General features: G+C 44.8%; 1 protein-coding gene across 1 annotated transcript; it reads right to left on the bottom strand.

Moving 5' to 3' along the window:
- Nucleotides 1-3132: 3132 nt before the first annotated feature.
- Nucleotides 3133-4182, bottom strand: T265_14330 (hypothetical protein; the record flags this gene model as incomplete). Its single annotated transcript, XM_009173155.1, has 1 exon — nt 3133-4182. A coding segment is annotated over one exon (1050 nt), but the record flags the coding sequence as incomplete, so codon positions are not given.
- Nucleotides 4183-24367: the final 20185 nt, after the last annotated feature.

Here is a 24367-nt window from a genome sequence, read left to right as displayed (position 1 = left end):
TCCATTCGAGGTGCACTAAGAAAGAGGCCTCTCCAGATGACAGTACAACGGTTTGGTTAGCTTCCTGCTCTAGTATTGTTTTTTTTACCTTTCGTGAAAGAGACGGAGATGTGGAACCAGTTTGAAGAGAGTCACCATTACCACCACTGAATTGAACAGCTGTTATGGCTGGCTCCTGTTCCGTGTTGACAACTGCAGTTTATTTACACCATTTGTACCGTTATTAGTTAAGTTAGGCCAGGGAATGTCTAGCTCCAAAGTTTCCTTCTAAGAAACTCCTTGTTCTTTGGAGTACGGTGCTGACGCGTTGCTGCAAGAGACAAAGTTTATCACATCGCTGATCGGTTCTGAGCTACCCCAATTATGGAAATAACGCGTGAAGCAATAACCCAGTTAGCACCGGTGCAGAAATTTCTGCAGAATGTCTGCACCCGGGTGCGGACATTTCCGCACAAGTTCCGCAGATTTCTGCACCCGGGTGCGGAACCAGTGCGGAAATGAAACAAGTTTCCGCACAATTTCCGCACCCGGGTGCGGAAATTTCCGCACAATATCCGCACACTTCCGCACCCGGGTGCGGAAATTTCCGCACAATATCCGCACACTTCTGCACCCGGGTGCGGAAATTTCCGCACACTTCTGCACCCGGGTGCGGACAATCCGTACCCAGTATCGGGACTTCCGCACCCAGTCCGCACTTAGCTAAGTCGTCCAACGCGCAAATATAGCCCATTATACGGATTTATCTCTTTCCCCAGTACGATTCAGTAACATCGTAAACACTAAGTGATAGCCCACCTGCCCCCACATAATTGCTCAGCGTATTACCTTTCCGGATATCAATAAGCGCCTTCAAGTACAAATGTTTTAATGAGTGAATTATAAAAAATACAGGGGGAAGATCATTTGTCACTCTTGGTGGCTCTCTGCAGGCGTTTCCGAACTTTCTGCCGTTCGTTCTCCAGCCAGCGATGAACGATTTCCTTTACTTGTCGCGGATTTGTGTTCGGAAATTTCTCAGTTGTCGCGTCTGTAATGAAGAACATAGTTATTGAGTTTCATCCAGACACTGATTCAACTAGCTAAATATAAAATAACAATTGACTACTTACAAATAAGTCCTTGGGCCAGCCTGGTTGACCCGAAGGCTTCTTTGTCATTTATTCCGCGCCAGTTGAGTAGTACGGCCAGCCTTGGAGCCAACGTCCGCGTAAGCACGTTGGTCAGGTACACTTGTACATCGCCAGCCTCCTGCAAGAGCCACCTTTCCACCTTTGTGAAATCAACAATCGTGACTACAACTAATACTTACCAGCTGTGCATAGCGTGGACCATCTCTTAGATGTTCCTCATACTTTTGGAGATCATCCATGGATGAAAGCGGAAGAGGGGGCTCGTTGAGTGCCTCAGAACTGCTAGTGGGTACTAGAGCGTCTATCTTCATGTGCAGTCTTTGGAGCGACGAGTAAATCTTCTCTAAATTCTCTATAAAATAGTTTAATTAGAACATGGTAATCTACTCACTGAGAATGAGGTTGGCCAGATCCGGGGAAATTACGCTGGCCTTGGGATTTGGAGAGTTAGTTCTAGAAAGTAAAGTACATGGAATGTTGAGAAAACCTGGGGATCGGGGTAGAACTGCGTGGTGCTGGATCGCCCACGGCGGGAAGTGTTGTACACGTGGAACTGCTGATAGATTATTTGATGGTGGTAATGAAATAAAACGTACGTTCCACATATCATCGGGGCATCACGAGGGACGGGTGGCGCGTCTCGAACAGGAATGAGACTACTAATCGTGGCAGTCGGATTGGTACATCTGAAAATGAGGATTTTACAAATTGAAAAGTTGGTAGGTGCGGGAGGACCTACAGTCTTTTTGGAGTTGGTGGGCTTATGACTATGTTCGCAAACAAAGTGGTGTCACCACTGGAATCACGATCCGACCCGTCTGTAAAATCAGACGGCAGCCGTTTCTTTGCACTACAACCATTGTAATACGATTCGTAAACATACTGTTTTTGCCTGGATTGACGTACCAGCCGTTCATCGTTTTGCTCCGCGGAGGAGGTATGCCCTGAGTCAAGGGCTTCCTGCTGAGCACTCAGTGCATCCGGAAAAGTTTCTAGAACATTTTTAACTGAAAATGAACTTACTGCACTGCCGATACACTTCGTACGTGCACGACTTGAGTGGACATTTCGGCAAAGTACCCTTCAGTAAGTTTGCATAAAGAGTGCTGGTTGTGCACGAGGGCCAAAGGACTGAATCGGGCGGTACGAACCACGATTCATGCACTATACCAACAGAGTTGTCCGCAAATATGAGCACAGCATACATGGCTGAAAAACAACTTCCAAATACGACATTTAACAGCAGAATATCCACATGCACACGGAAGCTTTGATGGAATAACAAAACACCAACATAAATATGTATATATATTTTACGAACTAATGAGTAAAATAAGTAATAAATGCATACATGTGTCGAGTGACAGTGGTAAGATTACTGACTAATCGATGAGGGTATGCAAAATGGGGAAGTATATACGAGTGTCTGTGCGGGAAAAACTTAAGCATTTACAAGATATTTGGTCGACTGATGCAAACAGCCGAGTGTGTTGCAAGTCGGAGCATTGAAAAACTAAGACGTCCGTCGAAATCAATACGTGAGTGTAAAACGGTAGAACAGTTTTGAATTTCTGGTACACAATAGTATCTTTAGAAAAATCTACAATTACAGCTGGCTGACCATCAAGCAAAATGCAGTTGTCGGGAAAGTTTTTCGAAAAAACGACATCCCTATGAATAAACCTGCGACATCCGGCAGTGACCGATGGCCTCAGTCGCAAACCAACATCATCCAAAAACACCTTCCTTTCGACAGCATCCAATCCCACACGCTCGGACAGTCGGCGGTAAAGCTGAACGGCCGGTGGTTTTGGACCATGTATGTAATGCTTCAAATGACCCAGCTCCGATTCATAGGGAAAACAGGAAAAACGATCCAAGCAACCATAAAGCTTGATGAAATTGAACAAATGGGAGAAGAGGTGTATGTTGTACACTAAATGGCTGGGACCAAAAATAGCAGCAAATTTTGACACCGCAACCTTGGAAACATCAATTAAAAAATTAGCATAATGTTGTGAAAAAAAGGTGAACAGCCTATGAAAGTGGTTACCGAAAAATACATGAAACATTCGTAAACGTCAGGGTGTAAGATGTCTCGTAAAACAACGGGTCCTATGTACAGAAGAAACTGTCGTAGCTCAGATGCCTTCCACCGATCCAGGTCTACGACACCTCTACATTTTCGGGGGAAATCAATACTCAGAGCCAAACTCTGTTGCTCAATGTTAGCATTCAGCAGATTCCAGGACTCCAAAGAAAGCCTGGCCTTGTGTCCAATTGGCATAGCTCTGAGTAAGATGAGAAATTTCCGCACTAAACCAAGACACACGCTATGCATGTAATCTGGTGGGAAACCGTCAATCATGGGAAAATTTAACTCCTCCATCGGACTTGGACCTATATGGTGCTTCTCTTGTTTTCTGGTCCGGAAATCATAGTCACGACGCAAGGGAGCTGTCAACGAGGGAAAAGTCATACGTGTGCCAATGTGCACACCCCTTTGTGTACAGTAATCACAGCCATAATATCCTGTATGTCCCTTCACTTGCTTCAGAAAGGCCCTAGCAGGACTATCACAAATAATGCATTGAAGACGGACGGTATGAGTACTGCAAACCCCGGAGACACCGTTCGCCAAGACGTCTGTCAACTCAGCGACCGTGTCAGACATCAGCTGATGGGCATCATTGGGTTTTTGCTTACCACAGTATATTCCCACGACGAAAGGCTGACCGAAAAAGGGTGAAATTATCCGGGAGAGTATAGGCCACACTTGTGTACGCGAGTTGTTATAGGCCCGAATACCGTCAACGTTAATTTGAATCTCGATATTAGTAACCGTAGTCTGGATCTCACGGAGCTGTTGCAGCAAACCTGCTTTCAACCCAAGGTGGATGTACATTCCACCGGCCTTCTGTCGCACGCAGCAACGACGGGGGGTTTTCATTACAGTCCGTGGATCTTTCGGAAGAGACGGAAAAAAGTATCTGAGTTCGTCCAACACAACGGCTAAACCGGATAAAGGTAGATTCAGCCTTCGCGCCATCCGACGAACAGCCGTTAAAATACTTCTACCTGGTTGTGAATGGTTTAAAAAGGATACTGATGAAAAGCAATATAAGTGCAAGCAGAACATACGGACTGATCCTTTCAACGACTTGCAGTGGGCTACCTTATGGCAAAACGCAGGAACCGAAAGGTTCTCCAGGGACCGCAGTGGTGAATGTCTTTCTGGCTCCGAAGTCCTGATAACAGGGATCGGGGAAACCGCCGGCGAACATCGTGGTAAATCGCAGCCTAGTTTATCACCTGGATCGATCAAATTCGGCATACCTACAGCCTATCATCTGATTAATCATGAATCTTACCCTCAGATAGTCGACTAAAGGCATTATGGACGCATTCATCAGTCGGGCAACGAAAACAGCCACTTGCCGCAACCGCCTGTCGTACTTTCCTATATAGCGTTGTTCTTGAAGAGCCTCTACGAGCAACACGAACAAATTTCGGGCGCATTGACGGTTACTTGAAATGAAAAATATTTTTTACGGTATCGTTCACGTAAACACACCAGGAATAAAACATATGAAAGCACAACAAAACTCAAGCCGTGCCGTACGTGAGGACAAGCGGAACGCAGAGCTTCCCGCGAGCAATGGCGCCGCACAGTAAAACAAAACCGCTTAAATCGGCGCTTGCATTCAGGAGCGGACGCGTGCTAACTGGGAAGCAGCAGAACGGTGAGTTATCCTAGTACCATCTCTAACTTGGCACGAAGATCTTGTTTGGCATGTTATCAGTGAGCAGACGTTTCTTAGTCATCTGCAAACACTAGACAAGTTGATTTTAAACAATTTCACCTTCTGATACACATGACCGTGTTACGCCCATCACGGCAGAATGTTCAGGCGTTGAGAGTTAACTGCGATTTCATCTTACCCAGACATACAAAAACTCTATAGGCAAGCTGATGGTCAAGTCCAGTCAATTTAGACAAGATAAACATAAACAAACATAGAACACCAGGTTTCAGTAACCTTGGATTCAGAAAAGTCATTCTAAGGTCAACAAAGATGAATGGGGTATGAGGAACAGTAAAAGGCTATGGAAACAGGCGGATCATGACGCGCTCAATATCAACTTAGTAAGAGGTCATCAGTCAGCGTTAGGGAGCCACAGTGCGTAGTAAGACGTGCGGTAACACTTGGAATGAATTTCCAGGGTGATTGATGTCCAATAGCAATCAGGGGGCGCAAACAAGCCAATCGCTTATTGTGCGTGCTGCCGGAAATAGAAGAGCGACGTTCAGTATTCTCGCCAGCCACGTGTCACACAAAAGGTAGCACATAATTAAAATTAGTTGTGCAGTGCAATGTAGATGTGACCATATATGTAGCAGTATATGTGAAACCTTATTTTCACTCTCTGATTTCTTCGAAGCGTATTGCTACCAGCTGAATTAAAGCGGGTTTATATTGCCCCATCGTTCGACTCAAATGTAAGAGAGCCATTCAAGCGATTACGTATAACAGTGTCCGCAATAACGGTGAAAATATAAACTTTAACTAGAACGAAGTACGCAGTCCCTGGTGTGAAACTCCCCCTTACCCGACACCGGCTTTGATTCATATGTTTGATGCATCAGTGTATATTGCTTAACTTTACAAGGATACACCCAGCCTGTAATGCCACCGTACACCAATCGGCACACTGTTTTGGCTGTGGAGAAAACAATCTTTCACGGACTATCTTAGTTTGTATCAGCGAAGTTACATAACTTTTTCTAATGGTCCGTCTGATTTAGAGGCGAATAGAAGTTATTTGGTCCACGCGCCTCCTGATGTGGCGTAAAATTTTATAGTGACGGCCCCTCAGCTTTACAGTGTTTTGTACTCAGTGTGCGGCTGAAACGCAGGGGCAATTTTATCATAAGTGGCACGACAATACATCACAAGTCCCCCGACAAACCCGAGAATAATAGTGAACAATAACCTTTGATAAATGTTCAGGATGGAAGCCACAACACTGACTCACTTCTACCGATAAGTGCTTGAAAAACCCAGGCAAAAGTTTCGCCGTGTGGATAATCTTTGACAGAAGGGTTAAGTATGGGCTGCAAATTACTGGTGACATGGTTAAAATGTGTTAAACTTTTCACCTCAAACGTTTCCACTAATTAATCTCGGAACCATATAGTTTTCGAAGTCCCTGTTGCATTGAGTCATTGACTAAGCATACTAAGTACAGTCTAGCGATACGAGGCAATGACAGATGCCTGCACAATGAAACCATATCATATCACTTGTGATTCAGTCAGAAGCATTCTTCCGGACAAATATCAGATACCGTGAAGGCTTTCAAAGGCTTTTGGCCAAGTTCAGTTAAGCGCACCCTATTCAAGACCACGCTGAAAAAGTATTTCAACAATAGAAGCTAACTGCTACAGGACACTGATGTGCTCGTAAAGCTTGTCTGCGACCCCCATATACACCATCTTCACTTTTGAGCCTAACTCTTGAAATGGCACTCTGTTAACTTAGCCCAACAGAACAGCTTTCCATTTTTTGGGTATGGCATTAGAGATTTGCACGGAAAGTCAATTGGCTATCATGGATTGGAAAACGCTAAAAGCTTACTTGTAAGATATCTACAAGACAAGCAAAAGACGATGCAACATACAGACTTGCGCCGCCAAATTTAGCAGGCTTCGAGCGTCAGAAGGCTCAAACAGCAGAGTAACAACGAGTGTAAGAACCTGAAAGTAAAGGAATGCCACGCATAAGCTTGGAGCGAATACACCGTCGATTGGACCGTTAATACATTCTCAATTGGATATACTGATCTTCGTAGACGTATTGTAGACACAAGTGGAAATAATTTCAGCCCCGGTTGACTGGGATAAATTTGAGACAAAAACAGCCTCTGCTTGACGATCAGCTACAGCTCTTCGAAGAGTTTTCAGCGACCTTGTGAGTAGTTTCCTTTATGAAAATATATGTTTGGTTTTGAATTCGGATTGTCACCCGGTGAGGGTGTAGCTACCCAGTCACGCGCATACTTGACTGTTCAGCTCATAGTCGCTCACTGGATCACGAGACTTGTCTTTTTTCACCCACAAACCACGTCACATTAAGGTTACTCATCGGACGTCGGTTGTTTGCACTGTCTGATGAGCGTAGCAACTACTCACTTGCTGAAATATATGTCTCCTTATCGAAAAAAGCACAGTCGCAAGGGAATTATACTCCGCCTGCACGTAGCGATCGGCCAGGAGAATAAAAGACGAGATGACGTTGGGTAAGGTGCAGAATCGTTGTTATTCATGGATCTGGCAAGTTAATTCAGAGGAGCAGACCATGATACTAACGCTCTCCCGAAAAGAAAAACAAGGGTGCTCTATTGAGCACATGCGATATCACTAGAGGTAAAAACCGATGGCCATTTTCCCGGATGTTGCGGTGAGCTCTCCCCCGGTACTATTCACATAAACTTCCAGACAAAATGACACCTACATCAGGCCATTACTTGAATATGCCCACGAGGTTGTCTATTTCAAGAAATTAATAACCCCCACTAAGTATGTCCAACGAGCTCTACGAAGGTGTTTTTCGGTCCCGAGTCCTTGGACTATGAACCCTTTCTGGTGACACTCACTCTCATTTCCCTAGGCTATTGTCGCCTTATTGCAGCGCGACGGGGACAAAGTAAAAAAGGTAACCGTTTTTCTAGTTCCCAGTCGGTGGAATGAACTTTCCATCACAATTGTCTACTCTGCATCCGGGACACAGCCCAGATCGATTCTAGTTGTTTTGCACGAGCACTCAAGCTTGCAAGCATACCGAAAGCAGTAGCTTAAACAGCAGCAAGCCTAAACAGTGGTGCTAGGGCTCATTCCATTTTAGTGTAAGTGTCCACTTCCATGGTTGACCAAATCCGTAACTCTAGTCCGGCAACCACGGTTGACAGTGATATCATTTCACATGTCGGTTTCGTTGTACACTTTAGTCACCGAAACCCTTAAAACAACGCGGCCACGTTCGACATCCACGGACATGTCAGTTCAATCAATTTAATTTGTTTCCAAATGGCTCCATATCCCGTACTTCATTCCCAATTCGCAGCCTTTGTGGAATCATTTGGTTCTAGTATTCATCTTAAGCGTCAGATCTCGTTCTATGTCGACGAGATCAATGAGGTTGCCACTAGAGAATCGAAAGACTGCTAAATAGGAGCTTCAGCAAATGATGAACTTGGTGTTGTATCGTGAGTGGCTGCCAATTTGTTACACCTGAACCGTACTTGTTAGCCTACGCTGTAAAAAGACCGGAGAACTCGGAATACGGTGGGTATTGTCAGGACAAACATACGGAGCTTCTACGTAAATACATAGGATGGCTAGGTGGCGAAATATGGTCACTCGCTTGTTCGTTCTGTCCAACCAATGGCGACGTTCCTACCGTGGGTTACTTCACACTCACTCCGTTGGTCGCATACTGCTAAGCCATGTTTGGTTAGCTCCGCCAGCGCGAACTCCTTTTGGGCGTGTACAAGACACTGAATTACACATTCGCTAAATGGAAAGAACCTTAGGTTTTTGCAATGCACTACTCATAATGTTGCTGAGAACTCCTCGACAACCCACCGCCGGTTTCGCCCTTCTTAGAGCTCATTAGGTAGGCGCAGTCCCCTAGTTTCCGTCAACCTTATGTTCTACTTGAAACCAAATTGCACGAAATTAGCGAATATACACTCACTTGCAAACTAATTTGGTTTTTCAAGAGACTCACCTGGAACCCAGCTGAACCTCTCGGTTTTGATGTTTCAAGTAGAACATAAGTTTGACGGAAACTCGGGGACTGCGCCCACCTGATGAGCCTCAAGAAGGGCAAAACCGGTCGTGGGCTGTCGAGGAGTTTTCAACAACCTTATGAGTACAACATCATAAAAATATATATGTATCTCGATATCTCGAATATCGTAGCGACGGAAACATGAGGCGGCCTGGTGCCACACATTCAGTCGCCTGGAAACATCAAAACCGGGAGATTCAGCTGGGCTCCTGGTGAGTCTCGAAAAAACAAGTTAGTTTGCAAATGAGTGTATATTCGTTAACCTCAAGTTTTGTTACTTATATTCTGCAACAATATAGGTTTTCAGTCTACTGGGGATCAGTTTTGGATGAGAAAATTAAAGATGGTTGTGAGATATCGCACGGTATTGTATCGGTTTTTGAAATTCTTTACTAAAAACATCCGAGGCGATTCCATCTAATGCTTTATCTTAGACGCAGGTGGTATACCCAAGCAAACGTGGTGGTCCGAATGATCTTTGAATTGTAAAGCTGTACGCTTCATGTCGGTTAAATTTAAACCGTGCTATATGCGAAATATTCAGGCTATTTTGTAAAACTCCCTCGTGGAAGTAACGTACGAATAAAAGCAAATAACAGATGGTCATTTTCGACAAAAGCAGCTAGGAATAATGTATCGAAGACCAGTAGTTGGTGGACGTCTCGGTTTATACTTCAGGGGGTGTGCCTTCTCGTGGGTCGGAAGAAGCTTGTCAGGTAGACTTGAAAACATATGGAATTAGATTCATTGATACTAAGCTTGAGAATTTCTATTTATTTTGTAGACTGTTTATCACACCGGATTTGACCACTTGTAAAGTAATCGATGATAGGCGCAAACGTCAAATGTCTATGATGAAATACTGTTTTGATTTTATAACTTACATAAAGTTTAACTGAATCCAGCGGTCTTCATAGCAGCTGAACATTTAACTGTTTTTTTATATAAAAGCATCGGTCCGAAAAGACCAGTACGGTAAATAGTTCCCGGCAGTGAGCTATCCTAAAAATTCCATTTTTTTTATCTCCCTAAACTAGTAATTTCAGCTGTTTTTGTAGGTCAAATAATGGTTTCGTTAAGTTAACTTAACTGAACCTCTCAGAAACTGTGAGAGCTGAGCCTCTATCGTCGCAACTGCCTGAGAGTGACCCGTCCCTCGATAACTTTAAGAAGATACATTGTTGGATATAAAACTGTTTCAAATACGAGAGCCCGAAGAACAATCATGAAAGCAATGACTCCTGCTTTAAAAATTGGTTCTGGCAATTTGTTCTGAAGCCCAGACTTCGGTCACAAAAAACGACAAATTACTTTTGATAAAAGTGCACAACCGACCCTGCATGACTTCTCTTTAGAGCTAGATGCACGGTTTAAAAAATTATCGCGTGATAACATCGACCAACTAAGTTATGTTCTCATTGATTTTAACCCCACGTTACACTCCGCTCCAAACCTGAAAGTGAAGCACAGGGTAGACAAAACTGGGTGTTATTTACCTACCAGACAGGAATGCACTATCACGCTATGTGGGGTAACACCTGCTTCCATCGCATTAACACCCAGTGCATCAAAAAAGAGATATTACGTGCACAAATAGAAAATATCAATCTTTAATTGTACATCTGTAGAAGTGAATCACTGAATCACCGCAAGCAAGTAAAAATAGTTTCAGATATAAGGTCATTACTTTTTTGAACGAATTTTTGGTCATTAATGAAGCAGAACCATTGAACGTACACGCTTCATGGCATTGATTAAAATTTCTGAGAAATTGGGGGAGTCGTAACTTTTTCTACAAAAGAAAAAGTTAGATATCTTATCTCACTATTATTGTTCTGATTACCATATTATAAATCTAGCAACTCACTGTAGTTGATTCGCTTTATTTACCAATCTCGAACCACGTGAAGGGTGGAAGAGAGCCAGAGGCGGTCAACAATTACTTGGGCAGCGAAGTATGAAGGCCATTACCAGCAAACTCAGCTGCTCTGCTCACTGCCGTCTTCCTATATGGGGACCCCGAGACAGGCCACATCAATGGCTAGATACATTGTCAGACATGGCCCAGTCACGCCCGTCAATGGCGCTCGTGCATCCAAGCCATTGCCTTCAATGCACCTTTTCCAACCCCCCCCCACTTGACAGCCCACTGACAATGCTGGATTTATGCACCAATTTATCAGCTGCCGCCTGCAATGCGCAGCTACCTACCCCTCCCCCCAAATCAGCGGTGAACGAAACTGCGGCAGCTACAACCACTGTACAACAAGTACGCGGTTATTACAGCTGACAATGATGAAGATAACCAATCTCAACCAAGCAGCGTAATTTGTGATTCTTCACTTGTAATCGGCTTTCAAATATGGTAATTAAATTGTTCGTTAACGACCTAGAAAAAACTAGTATTTTTGTGTTCTCGATACCTGTCAAAATCCAATTTTGGTTGGAAATCACCGCTCTTGGCACTTGAGTCAGTAAGCTCTACGTGCGAAATCTATGCACGACAAACTCTTTCTAGAGAAACTAACGTTTCACAGTACCCTCAAGCTCCCATTACAGGTCGCAAAATAAACAAGTGGTCATTCCTTCACTAGAAAAGGGACTACAACGTTGAATCCAAATCCACTCTACAGTGAGCTGACCGGTCAGTTTCATGCAAACAGTTGGACCATAAAATAAAAAAATCCAAGGCATCAGTTATCACTCGATGACAGGAGAGCGACCAACGCTTTGCAACGGTTAGGTAAGGCCGGTGTGCCACATCATGTACCGGGCACATATTTCGCGTCAGTTGCACATAATCGAAAGAAATCTAGATGGGCTGGAATTACGGGGTGATGCGAACAAGCAAAAAGAGTAAGTCCCAGAGTAATAGCCTTCCACATTTGCAGTTGTTTTAATCACTGTTCAAAGGTCGAAACAAGGCGGTCACTTTCAGTAAGTAGTGTGCAACAGGTGGTCCGACAGATGGCATACCGCAGGTCTCGTTTATGCCGCATGCGTACGTTTACCGCATGTTTTCAACGCCATACTCATACGCACGTATCGTTGGAGCATTCGCACACACATAACTTCTGTCGCCATGCTGGAATTCAGGTCAGAGAACGATAGGGATTTCCCCTTCCCGGCCAGAAATTGTTATAGTACGCAGTGTGCGGGGCCTGGAATCGATGGGGGGGGACCGGATGGTTGTGAAAGTAATGAAGGGATTTTATCTGTAGAAGTTGCAAATGAATTCGTTGTTATGACGCCGGTGTGACGGGAGCATACTATGTTGTGCCTTGCTGTGAGCAACCTTCTAAAAATTCGTCCAAAATTTTTCTGATTTAGGTAAAACACGTTACTGGATAATCTGTTGCTTTCAACGTTGACGACGTAGTTAGCTTGACACTATTTACAGTTAATTCGAATATCTCCAACCAGTTCTCGTGCGTTCTGAAAGACTTTAGATCACAGCCGCACTATCTTTTCGCCCCATGGAATCGCCCGCAAAGCATTGCTGAAGATCCCATGGCGTGATCTCGCACCTCGTAAAAATTTCAGAATGCTTTGGTCTGCAGATTGTCCGGGTCCGTTGTAATTTTCCACAACAGACGGGCATTATATTGACATGAATCACTCAGTGCATCGAAAACAGGGACCTGGTGAACTGGATGTGTACGGTTCCCACTCCAAAACTGCCCGCGTAGACTCATCCACTAATACTGATTTGTAGAATGCTTGCTGCTTTTCTCAAGTTGAAAACCAAACTAGCCGGTCTGAATCTGATGCATTCACGCCATTACCATAGCTTTCCTAACGGCAACGGTACGCTAAAGTACGTTGATATCCTAAAAGCCATTTTTAATGGAGCTATTTGCTCAGTCATTTAGTGTCGTGTGCAATGTACAGAGGAAGTGGCTATGTAAACCCAACATCCTCCAGCCAACTTATTACGGTCAAGGTCAGAGAAAACGATGAAAACAATGCAATAAGGGGGCGGCAGAGTCACGTGGCTCTATACCCCTGTGCACATTCCCACCCACGAACAAAGGCGGTTAAGAGTTGTATGTTGCGTACTGGTGTAATGCGCTCCTGTCCTAACACTTTGACCAATTGGTTGATCTGGATGAAACTTCAGGAACGGAGTATAAGGATCAGCGTAAAAAAGTGTAGAACGAAAAAGCCCATACGTTTTCTACGATAGGGGTTACAAACAGGCAAGTTTTAGTCAGAAAACTTCCAAGGTAACCCTAGCATTAAACCTCATTACCGTGACGTGGTTGCTCGGGAACTGCGTCTAAATGATGAGCCCCAATAAGGGCAAAACCGGTCGTGGGCTATCGAAGAGTTTTCAGGAAGCTTCTGAAAAGTTTCCTTTATGAAAATATACTGCGATATATCGAATATCGTGCCAACTGAAACATGAGGCGGCCTGTGTGCAGCACTTTCAGTTGTAGAATATCATACACAAGAGATTCAGTTGAGTCTGCCGTGAAAACCAAGTTGATTCGCAAATGAGTGTATTTAATGAAAGCAATTTGGTTTTTCTGGTCGTAATATGGAGTCTACAGCCAGCGATGAAGGCTCAGTTGCAAAAAGTACAGACGCAGCATAGTTGGGCACAAAATGCACCGTTCTTCTTCGAATAGACTCAGGAATCATGCAGATGACGGTGGTAGGAACTGTTGTGGAATTCTCATAAGCGACGTACTAACGAAGCAGTTCTCACGAAGCACAGTCTTGATAAGATCACCCAGTCAAGTATCACTTTTTCCGTGTCTCGAGGGTGGCTACTCGACCAGAACTTGGGTGCACTAATGGACCCACAGCTCGTGGCGTTCAGTGACAACGAAAGAATGTGTCACACAACTGGACCAAGATGCAGCCGACGTAGTCAGTCATCTTGTCAAGCTTAAATTAAACCAACCTAGGTAATTGCTAACGTAATTTTCGGCCAAATACGAACGGGGTGTTAATGCTTTGGAACTAGTAATGAAATAGACGGGAATGTTTTGATTTTAAAGTGATTGTCCATGCCAGACTGACAGCTTTCACTATCGTATTGCGAAAGTACAAGTAACCAACTATAAGGAGGCTATTTATATGCAGCGTATACATGAGGATATGTTTCTGAAAAGAAATTACTGGGCTCAATAAAGGAAATGAAGTAACATTGACGCGCTTGAACAAGGCTACAAACCCCGCAGTTTTTCGGAAAGTTACAACAAACGAGAGCGAAACGTCTCATGACGATGATGAATGACAGGATTAAAGATGTACATACAAATAGAGTCTCGATGAAAAGTTTTATACAATCGAGGAAGCTGACCAGATGATAAATGCACCAACTTCTAAACGGTGCAGATAATAATATAAAATGGATGGCGAATTCGCGTTGAATAGAAAACACGTCGTTGAATAGGAAAACAGAAGAACGCTACAGAGTTGTCGCAAGCGGACCGCAGCATCTAGATAAGACAAGCCGAAAACCAGATGGCTTCCATGACGTCGGCAAGTAAGAGAGAAGATAGGCTGTCCAGAACTAATATGTCTGTAACAACGATGGCAGTGAGGATGAGGAATTGGAGTTATCACAGGCTGTTTCATTGTCCAATTGCCGGATTACCTCGGGATGTACGGGGATCATCATCGTCTTCCTCACCTTCACCATCCGAACGTAAATCCACACTGGAAGGTACTTCAGCCACCCCGGATGATTGACCGATCGCAACACAGGCGTTATTTCGTTCAGCTTCTGTGGATGGGGAATCAGAGTTATACACGCTTACATCCACACCGGCATCGCTGACAAGATCGGGAACACCGGCAGTGTGTTGTTCACGTGCCAACGAACACGAGATATCGGGTGCGCCTTGGGCCGGTGTCTGTGTGGGTGTGTACGGGAGCCCATCGGGTAAAGTTGCCTGATCACTGCTAGTGACCGGTTCAGATTGTAAACCTGAGTCTAACAGACTCGGCTCGGTGATGCCTTGATCACTGGGTGCAGGAAAATCAACTAGGCTCGATTCCCGTTCCCCGCTCGGGGTGACTGGATCCTGGAGCGAGAGAAAATGAATGATCAAAATAAGCTACGAAGTTTTAGCCACAAAACTAGGTTACCGAAGTCGACTAAAATGCTCGTCTACCAGATTCCATGCATGTATTGCGAAAGATCGAGACTGCTAACACGTTCACGATGTACGGCTAAGTATCCCAGACTACTTTTAAATGTCCACACCAATATAGTCAGTTTTTGGAGAAACGATCCAGAAGGCAGGAGATACGTTTTTCACATGGTATCTGGGTAGTGAAGCTTCACAGTCCCACTGTGTAGATACAAGAATCAAGGAAGGTAAAAGCCTACTCACTATTTAACTTTGACTATTGACTATAGGCTGATCCCAAACCATGGTGGGAGAGACTGCCCAACTGTAGAAGCACATCCAGTGGTTTGCGCAGATGGGGTCGTGTTCGAAGTCCAAAGTTTATGGTGAAGATCCTGTTAAAAGACAGTGGGCAGTGGGTATCTGAAAAAGAGTCGCATGGTGTAAGGGACGCCAAGTGCACCACGACGGTGTTCGAAAATGTCGGGTTCCCGTTTCTCATAGAAACAACGAAATGGACCATGCTGTAAACTGATACATACGTCGCTTGATATGCAGGGATATGGCACTTTAACTCTATAGATATTTCGAATTAGCAAACGCATCCGAAAGTTTAGGGATTCAAGCGTTACCTCCAGCCGTCACACTACAATAGGAATGTACACAACATTCAAAATACATAAAAACACTCTCCTTGGATTTTAGACGGGGTGTTCACTGACTACACGTCCAAGAGAATAACCTTAAACTTTGCGGGTGCAAATCATGGTCAATTAATCCAAAGATATTTCTACCTTTTTTGTAATGCACTACTCATGAGGTTGCTGAAAACTCCTCGACAGCCCACGACCGGTTTCGCCCTTCTTGGGGCTCATCAGGTAGGTGGATTCAGCTGCGTTCCAGGTGAGTCTCTCGAAAAAAACAAATTAGTTTGCAAATGAGTGTATATTAGCAATATTTCTACCTTCTTTTATAAAGACAGGAAGAATGTCGTCCACATATTACATATGGACAAGGTTTTCGACAGCAACTTTTGAAACACCACGGTTCTGAACAGTTCCAGCAGCAATCTTTTATCTCGTCAATAACGAAATGGTATGGGAACAGGGAGAATGGACATCCTTGTCGGAGATCGGCTATTGTAAGCAAGTTTTTGGAGAGCGTCTCGTACACTCTCACACACACGCAATTCTGATAATAAAAATAACATATCATATTGACAAACTTTCGAGGCGTTCCCTGTTGAGCAAGCGCGTTAGGGAGAACAGACCAGTCAATTCCTAAAAATCCAGGGATACCAGAATTGTATAGCACCTGATGGAGTATGAAGGTGTGGTGAAATCAATCCCTACCGACGTACATCACCGTTCGACACTCCCGAGTCAGTGCTTTACGGGCTAACATAAGGTGACGGAGGATGAGTGGTCCCAGTGAAAGGAAGAAGGCCCTTGCTGTGGAGTTATTTATTCGGAAATGCCAACTGACCGGTTACAGACCATTGAACAGGGAAGCAAAACACTAATCTGCATCTTAGTTCCAAAAACTGGACACAGATCTTCTCCCGAACGAGTCTTCCTAGAGATTCGATGCCTCCACCCATTCGTTGGTCAGATCCAAGCAAATGTTCCACAGTGGTCCCACGAATTCCGCAACAGAATTCCATTTTTCAATCGACCCAAAGTGAAATTCTACGAACAACACATACTACTCGCGTGCCTCCCGATCAGTAGTATCACCGTTACACACCTCCACCCCTTAAAGTTCGTTCGCATGCCATCGATTTTCATTGACCTCCGTCAGGTCGGCTTCGGCATCCGGTCTACTCGGCCGCACTTCACGTGTATCATGCCACTTGCGAAGCTGCGTCCCATTCACTACTTTAGATCCCCGACCATCTTGAATGGTATAGACGTTCCTCCGGCGGTCGGTGACTACAAACGGTCCTTGCCATCGACTGCCCAGCTTCCGCGACCCCAGTCCACTCCTTCCAGGATTCTGGTGATCCTTCCACTTGACCTTCGTGCCTATGGGGAACGTTCGGACCTTTCTACTTGCCGTTTTCTGCCTAGCCCTTTCCTGAACGGCGGTCAAATTTTCTCGAGCTTTCTTTCTTTCTTCCTCTAGCTCCTCCGGAGACAAGCGTGTTGCCGGCCACAGCCCAATTTCCTGATCAACCGGAAGGCGCGGATGTCGACCGTACATTAACATAAACGGGGACTTGCCTGTGGTTGACTGCTTGGAAGCACGATGAGCTAACAACACCATTGGCAAGTTCATTTCCCAATCACCTCTTTGGCCACAAGCCACTCCTTGATCGTTCGGTTGTTACGTTCGGTTAGGCCATTTGTTTGCGGGTGGTATGGTGCCGTCCTTAGCCGTCTGATACCCAGCTTCTGCAAGCAATTACGAAACTCTTCACTCTCGAAGCAAGGCCCCTGATCGGTTAGGATCATTTTTGGCACCCCATGGTTGGCCACAATGTGATGCAAGATGTCCTTGCCGAGTTCTGCCACCAGGTGTCGACTCAAATTCAACTGAATAAGCAAGACGTATTGACATGCAAGGAAGCAAACTTTGCACGTAGCTACGGCTATCACCCTAAAGAGAAAAGCTCGAAATTCACTAACAACTTTTGCTTCTATGACCATTTCGTACCGCGATTACCATGCTGTTCAATGCTCCAGTAGTAAATTTTGGCGAAGGTTTTGCTTACAGTTGTGTTTTTTGGATTAGGCTGTGAATTTCTGGCCTCCACAAAAGCCATGGAAAAGAAAAACAGATATTAAGCAGTCTTTGCAGCGTGATTGTGTAATGCTGGGCAGCACATTGAACAACTGGATACATGACATCTGGGTGCTGAAGGGCTCCCGTGCAAGATGGATCGATAAAGTCAAGTTACATAACAAATTTCTTACGGGTTAGCTACAGCGGGATACACCGAAGAGTTCCGTTAACGGCTCCATATGACGAGGATGACGAGACAACTTCAGCAACATTGGTATTAGTCGGTGTCGACATTGACGCTAATGTCTGCATTAGTATCAATGTTGGCACCGACTAAAATTGCTTATAAGCCTGACTTTCCTAATTGGTTTAACACGAACTCGGTTAACTCCTGAAATTTTTTGTGGATCACGTGAGAGAAAAGACAATTTATACCGAGGAGGATGTGCCAGGAGCCAGTGTATGGGGTCCGCTACTAGCTGAGCCGTTGATCAGATGCTCATAAGAACGACCAATTCGTGCTAATAAAAAAAGCAAAAAGATGAGCGAGAAACTCGCCCCGGTTTGTTAAGCGCTGTCTCATTGGTTCAGTTCCGAAGAACTGTAGTACACTTGTATAAATATGAAAGTTCAGACAAACGTGATACGCGAAATTTTCGATAAAGTATGCCGACTCACCACAGTGGACGACGGTTCCATATATGTCGGACTGATTTCTTGTTCCGAGGATATCTCATCCGAACCGCTCACTGGATTTACAGGTGCTCTTCGCCTTGACACCTCGGCTCCGAAGTGCCGACAAGAAGTTTGTTCTATAGCCGGTACTTGAGAATCGGTCATTTTGCCCTGTCGTCTCGTGTTGGCATCACGAGGATGATTCCAGTTACTGTCTCCAGAAGAACCGATAGGACAAAACAGTGCCTCGGGATGTGGAGCCCCAAGTGAAGAAGCGGTGGAAAATGCGCAAGTATTATGAAGTACGGAAGATGGGTACACTTCCGAACTGTTGTCAGCACCCGCAGGGATAATATATGAAGGAGAAACCATAAGCTGACCCGAGCTGACATAATCTCCTACACCCTGACCGGTAATTCGAGTAGACAAATGAACAGAGTTTGACGGCGAGGACAGAGCCGTATCGTCCATCGCCGCAGAACCATCGGATGCGGCGTCTGGTTCTTGCTCATCAAGCGAAGTTTCTTCTAAGCGAAGATAGCTGAATAGTGTGTCAGTTGGCACAGTATTGAAGGTGTCGGAAAAAGAGTTCAACCTTCTATCCTCGTGCTCAGACTGTCGTTCACAAAATCCACCAACCTGAGATTCCATTCTAGAGTAGTTGAGTTCTGAGCCGCTATCAGAGCCCGATTGGTCGTGGTCCAACAAAGCGGCATTCCTAACGAGCCATGNGAGCCGGATTGGTCGTGGTCAAACAAAGCGGAATTCCTAACGAGCCATGTGCGGTAATCTGAAGGATTAGCATTTAAAGCTTCTGCTGAGCGAAATAATTCCGGGTGGCGGGCCTGACAAGGACCACTTTCGGGGGCAGAATGGTACATGCGTGACAGTATTGTTGGGCTGCTGGAACTGCTGGCCTGAAAAGTTGGGTCACGGATATGAGAATCAGAAATAGGCTCCACCGGATCGCCCAAGCGTTGCCTTGGGGACAAAGAGCGCAGAGATACAGGAATATGATGCTCTGCAGGCTCAAAATAACTATTTGGATCCTGATGTTCAGGAAACGCCTCAACATTCGATAATGTTGGGTCTTCGTGAGAGAGGTACTGATTAAGCTCAACACTGTCAGCATCCAAGTAGGAGTGTTCTACAGTGGGGTGAGTGGCCGTTTGCTCCGAAGATGTTGCTGTGGACATAGTGGGCGACACTCGATCAACCACTCCAGATGCCGCTTCGCTGAATCTCAAGGTATTTGCACTGGAGGAAGCAGATAGTTCGGTGCCCCGAGAAAGTTCTCCTAGACCAACTCCACGGTTTGAGAAAGGCTGTCGAGGGGACCTTGGAGGAGCAGCCTGCGTTGATCGATTACCGAGTCCTCCTCGAGTTGAATGAAAAAGCCCGTGTGCAGAGAATGGTAATTGATGTCGACCAGGTAAATCAGGGTGGCGGTGTAGAGAACCGACCGGAAAATTTCGCGAACCGAGGCGTGGGGAACCACGAAATGACGCTGATGTGACATTTGTCATAGCCTGAAAGCCAGTGCGCAAAGCAGTGGGTGCGGCATGGCTCGAAGTGGGCTCTGTCTCGGAGGAGTACGAACGGTGGGAACTCAGACCAGGACGAAACAGACTGTTGACACCACTCCTCAAGTGGGGGACGAGTGGAAGCATTGGAATGCGATAATTGGAAGCGTCCTGCAAGCGACGCGTGAAGGCAGATTGACCAGACGCGAGCGGAACCTGCTGAGCAGAACTCTGAGCATCCGATATAGTCTGTGTTACCCCGTGATTGGAAGGGATAACGGCCACAGATGTTGAAACTCTGGAACTGCATGAAGCTGGACCAGAAACGGGTAATCCAGAACAGGGCAGAAAACGAACCACACACATGCCTGTGTCACAACGCTCGTGGTTCATGCGACTCTCGTCATGAAGCCACCAAACGTTTTCGACCGGATCATAGGACTCCACGGTATCCAGCAAGCGACTCCCATTATATCTTAAAAACAAGAACAGCAGTAGTAGGGACAATACAGGATTAAGGATATCGAATGAGAGCCAGAAACATGAGGCGCCACCAAATGGTACCATCATCTGAAATCATTAGGAGGACCCTAAACGCAAACACTAGGGTTCTAGAAGGGGAATACTCAGAGCTCCGCCATGGTGCAATTGAAAGATCACCTCCTTTTAGATAGAACTATGGGTTGTCTAAAAAATCTTATGCAACGGCTGCGCTACGGTTCGTAAGGGAGAGAGAGCTGGAGGACTTCACACCAGAGTTAGTGAGCACAAAAGGAACATAAACAGGTCACCAGGGTACACAGACTCAGTAATGGAAACACATCGTAGTATTATTATTCAGGATATAGAAATGTTGCTGTCAGTCCAATCCTTAAATTTGGAGTTTATTCAAGCAATTAAGGCAACCACATCCAGTCATGTAAGGTATTTAAAAAGAAAGGATAAAATGTTTCAGCATCCCATATCGCACTGTGATTTGTGGTACATTACACAACGGGGAATCAAAAATAACTTCAGACAAGAGTGCTTTTTTACAGGAGGTTGAACAACAAGATGTGTTGCACTGTGGTATTGAATTTATCTTTGTATCGGAACGTTTCGAAGGTGCTTCGTGTGGATGAAAAATCTCTCGTTTCGTCTGAAGTAAACACTTCAGAGACTTCGATACTCTTGTCCCCAGTGATGCATATACACCACCGTAACATAACGAACCAGTTTGTTCGTCGTCAGTCCCTGTCATCCGTCGCATTGCGAACGATTGTCTTTTCAAATTCTCTCATACGGGAGAATTCAGCACGAAGAGGTAGTGCTATACAACAAAGATGGTATTTATTGAGAACGCGATCATCGTTAGTTGATGCGCACTGTTTCATCCTCTCCTTCAGTTTCATTGCCCTCAGTCGGTGGTGCGTGCGCATTCAATGCCAAGTCAAGTCAAAACGAAAGAGTTGACTCATGTGAAAGGCTGACTGATATGCAGTAACCAAGGGTGGTGTATTGCTCTCTCTCCTGTACGGTTGCGGAAAGCTTTTTTCCCCAAAAGGAAACTGCAACGGAGAAATTTCTTGACCCTCCGAGAAGGAGTACTTCCTTGAAGGTGGGAGTACTGTACCGACAAACGATATTAGACTTCCATTACTGTGAGCTGTCATCCAATTTCTCATCCGAATGTCGCGAATTTACAAACCCAAGCGTTCACGAACTAATAAAAGACCCGTCGGCTACCACCTGGCATGGAAATACTCTATTCGTGTGATACCTGATTCCACTTTACTCTTCGTGAGCAAAACAAAGACAAATTATGGTTCACGGCCATAAAAGCAACTGTCAGTAGACAGTGAACAGAATACCATTTGATATTGAAAATGAATACCTAGCGCTCCAGCAAGGTTCTCATCTGACTGTGAATAATGAACCTTGGTTTCTGCCATTCATTTTAAAATCTCCTCAGCTGTTCTCAGTGAGCGACAAGAAGAATCCTTCGCAGGGTGGATGGTCAAGCTTATTAACCCAACTCTACTATGGAGAATGGCCACAAATTATAACTTTGTTGAGTTTGGTTCAATTTTTTTGTTGAAAAAAATGGTTAGGCAATGTGTACTCGAATTCTGAGGCACGGTTAATTCACCAAACTCATGCGATCCGTGCGCTGTCGTTATACGGCATTATGTAGCATATTTATATTCGTCCTCAAAAGCCACACCAGGATTACCTGTGCAGATTCTATTAACTCCCATCAAATTTCCCGTCCAAACGTCGTGCAAAAGCAATCAATCAGTCCTATGGATTGGCTCTCACAAGGACAGTCCCACCGGTTGATATTTCCGTCCTTGAAAGCATTCAGCTATTTGAATACAAAGTACATTTAGCGGGATATCCGGATTGTGGAGCTAAAGGCACTACAAATGCGAGGATTTAACGCAAACACAGAGCTTTATGTGATCCCTCAGAATGGATAAACTTACCGACGTAGGCAGATATAAGTCGTCCGGAGACAACGGTAAGAAAGGAGTTGTCACAATTGAATTCTACCCTTCCAGACAAACGATCCGAGTATAGCAGGAACGCACGAGTAAGTCAACTGGGTCAACACACGCAGAAATCCCGTGTCAAAAATCTACTGGCTACGGCGTATGTGTCGATTAGTTAGAGAGACCAATGCTAACTGCCTTACCAAATCTTCGGTGTGTGAACAGATTGTGGCCTAGTTCACACGATGATTTCCAAGCTCTACGAGCAGACTGACAACCAGCAATCGGAAAACTTGTCCGAATTTCACTGCACATAGTAGAACGACGGTTATATGGGTAACTTAATGTTATTTTTTCAACTGTAGAAGTCGAGAACTGCGTATTTATGGTGCTTGTTCGGAGGGAGGAGAAAGTATGCTGTGACCGAGATGTACTTTAACATTCTTGACGGTCACATGCGAGCGTTTATTTATACACATTTAAAGAAACTGCACAGAGAAAGCACAATACGGTGGAAAAGTGATCGCTACAATTTAAATGTTCACTATGAACAGTGAATATGTAGACAAGTGTATAAAGTGCAGTCTTTGTTTCATTTAGTGTGAGAATTTTCTTCTTCGAGACATTTTTGCTGGGGAGGTGCAAGCCTTTTGCTTTATAGTTGCACTGAATCAGCTTATTACTGAAGCATGGTTAACTGAAAATCAGTAACGTATTTTTGCACTGAACGTTTTGCTGCAAGTGACGTCACTCGCAATCAATAAATGACAAGGGAGATAGGACAACTTAAGGAACAGGTGACAAAAATTTTCCAAACGTTTTTAACGTGCAGTTTCATTCGCTTGTGTCATTTTCGACCTGAATTTTTTTCACTTTCCACTTCCGTCATTCATGCGTTCACACAGTCAGTCACATGCCAGTTTAAGAGGAGATGTGCTAAAAACTACCTGTCGAAACCAGCACATCCAAGTCCACATACCTCGGAGGAACAGAGGATTTCATCATGCTCAAAATGTTTAGCCCTGTTAAGCACTCGTGTGCATACTTTTAGTTTTGAACTAGTTGTTCGCCCCGTTTTTAAGTGAAACTTAATCTTCCCATGACAGGGGAAGGATGTTCAGATGCTATTGATGACAGTTAACCTTCAACCAGAATCGGATGACGCTGAAAGTGAAATGTTGCAGGAAAACTCGAGAGCTAGAATGTAAGCCAATGAGCGATCGGGAGTCATGTATACGCAGACGAGGAGATATATCCTACCTTCATTGTCTTCACCTCTAACGACACGACTCTGCTAGAAATTCATGGCGTCTACGAATACTGGACAGACACTCAAATGAGAATAGTATGAACTAACAGCTACTGTAGGCAATACATCAATCAGCTATAGTGCAACTGATCCAACAAGCGCTTAGAGTGCGATGTTGTGCTTCCCATGGGGGTTACTTTGGCATGCGCCTCGCGGAGTAAGTACAATCAAACGGAACAACCTTGTGGCTACCATCAGAAGATTCCTTTCATAAGGAGATTTAAGAAACCTACTCACAACATTCGAGTTTTTCATCATCCCCAAAAAGATAACTTCATTCTGAATGTTGTTGTGAGAACGTGTTTGTGATTGTTGGATACAGAGGGGACGAGATGGCTCAGTGGTTAAAGCACGAATTTGGAACCGGACCTCTGCCTCTCGACTTCCCCTATCCAAGCTTGAGTAACCTGGTAGTATCCCAGCTCTCGTGCTTTCTTCGGGTGGCATGGCAGTTAGGCACCGAAAAGGTGTTAGAGCTGAAGGATTATTATATCTGAACAGCGGACACAGAGTCCGTCTTTCCGAGTATAGTACAGAGTAACCAACAGAACTTAAATTAACCACTTCGATAATCACCACATTCTACGGTCGAA

This window comes from Opisthorchis viverrini (assembly GCF_000715545.1).
Source record: "Opisthorchis viverrini unplaced genomic scaffold opera_v5_175, whole genome shotgun sequence".
NCBI lineage: Eukaryota > Metazoa > Platyhelminthes > Trematoda > Opisthorchiida > Opisthorchiidae > Opisthorchis > Opisthorchis viverrini.
The sequence above is the reverse complement of the archived record's forward strand: the minus strand, read 5'-3'. Positions and strand labels throughout refer to the sequence as shown.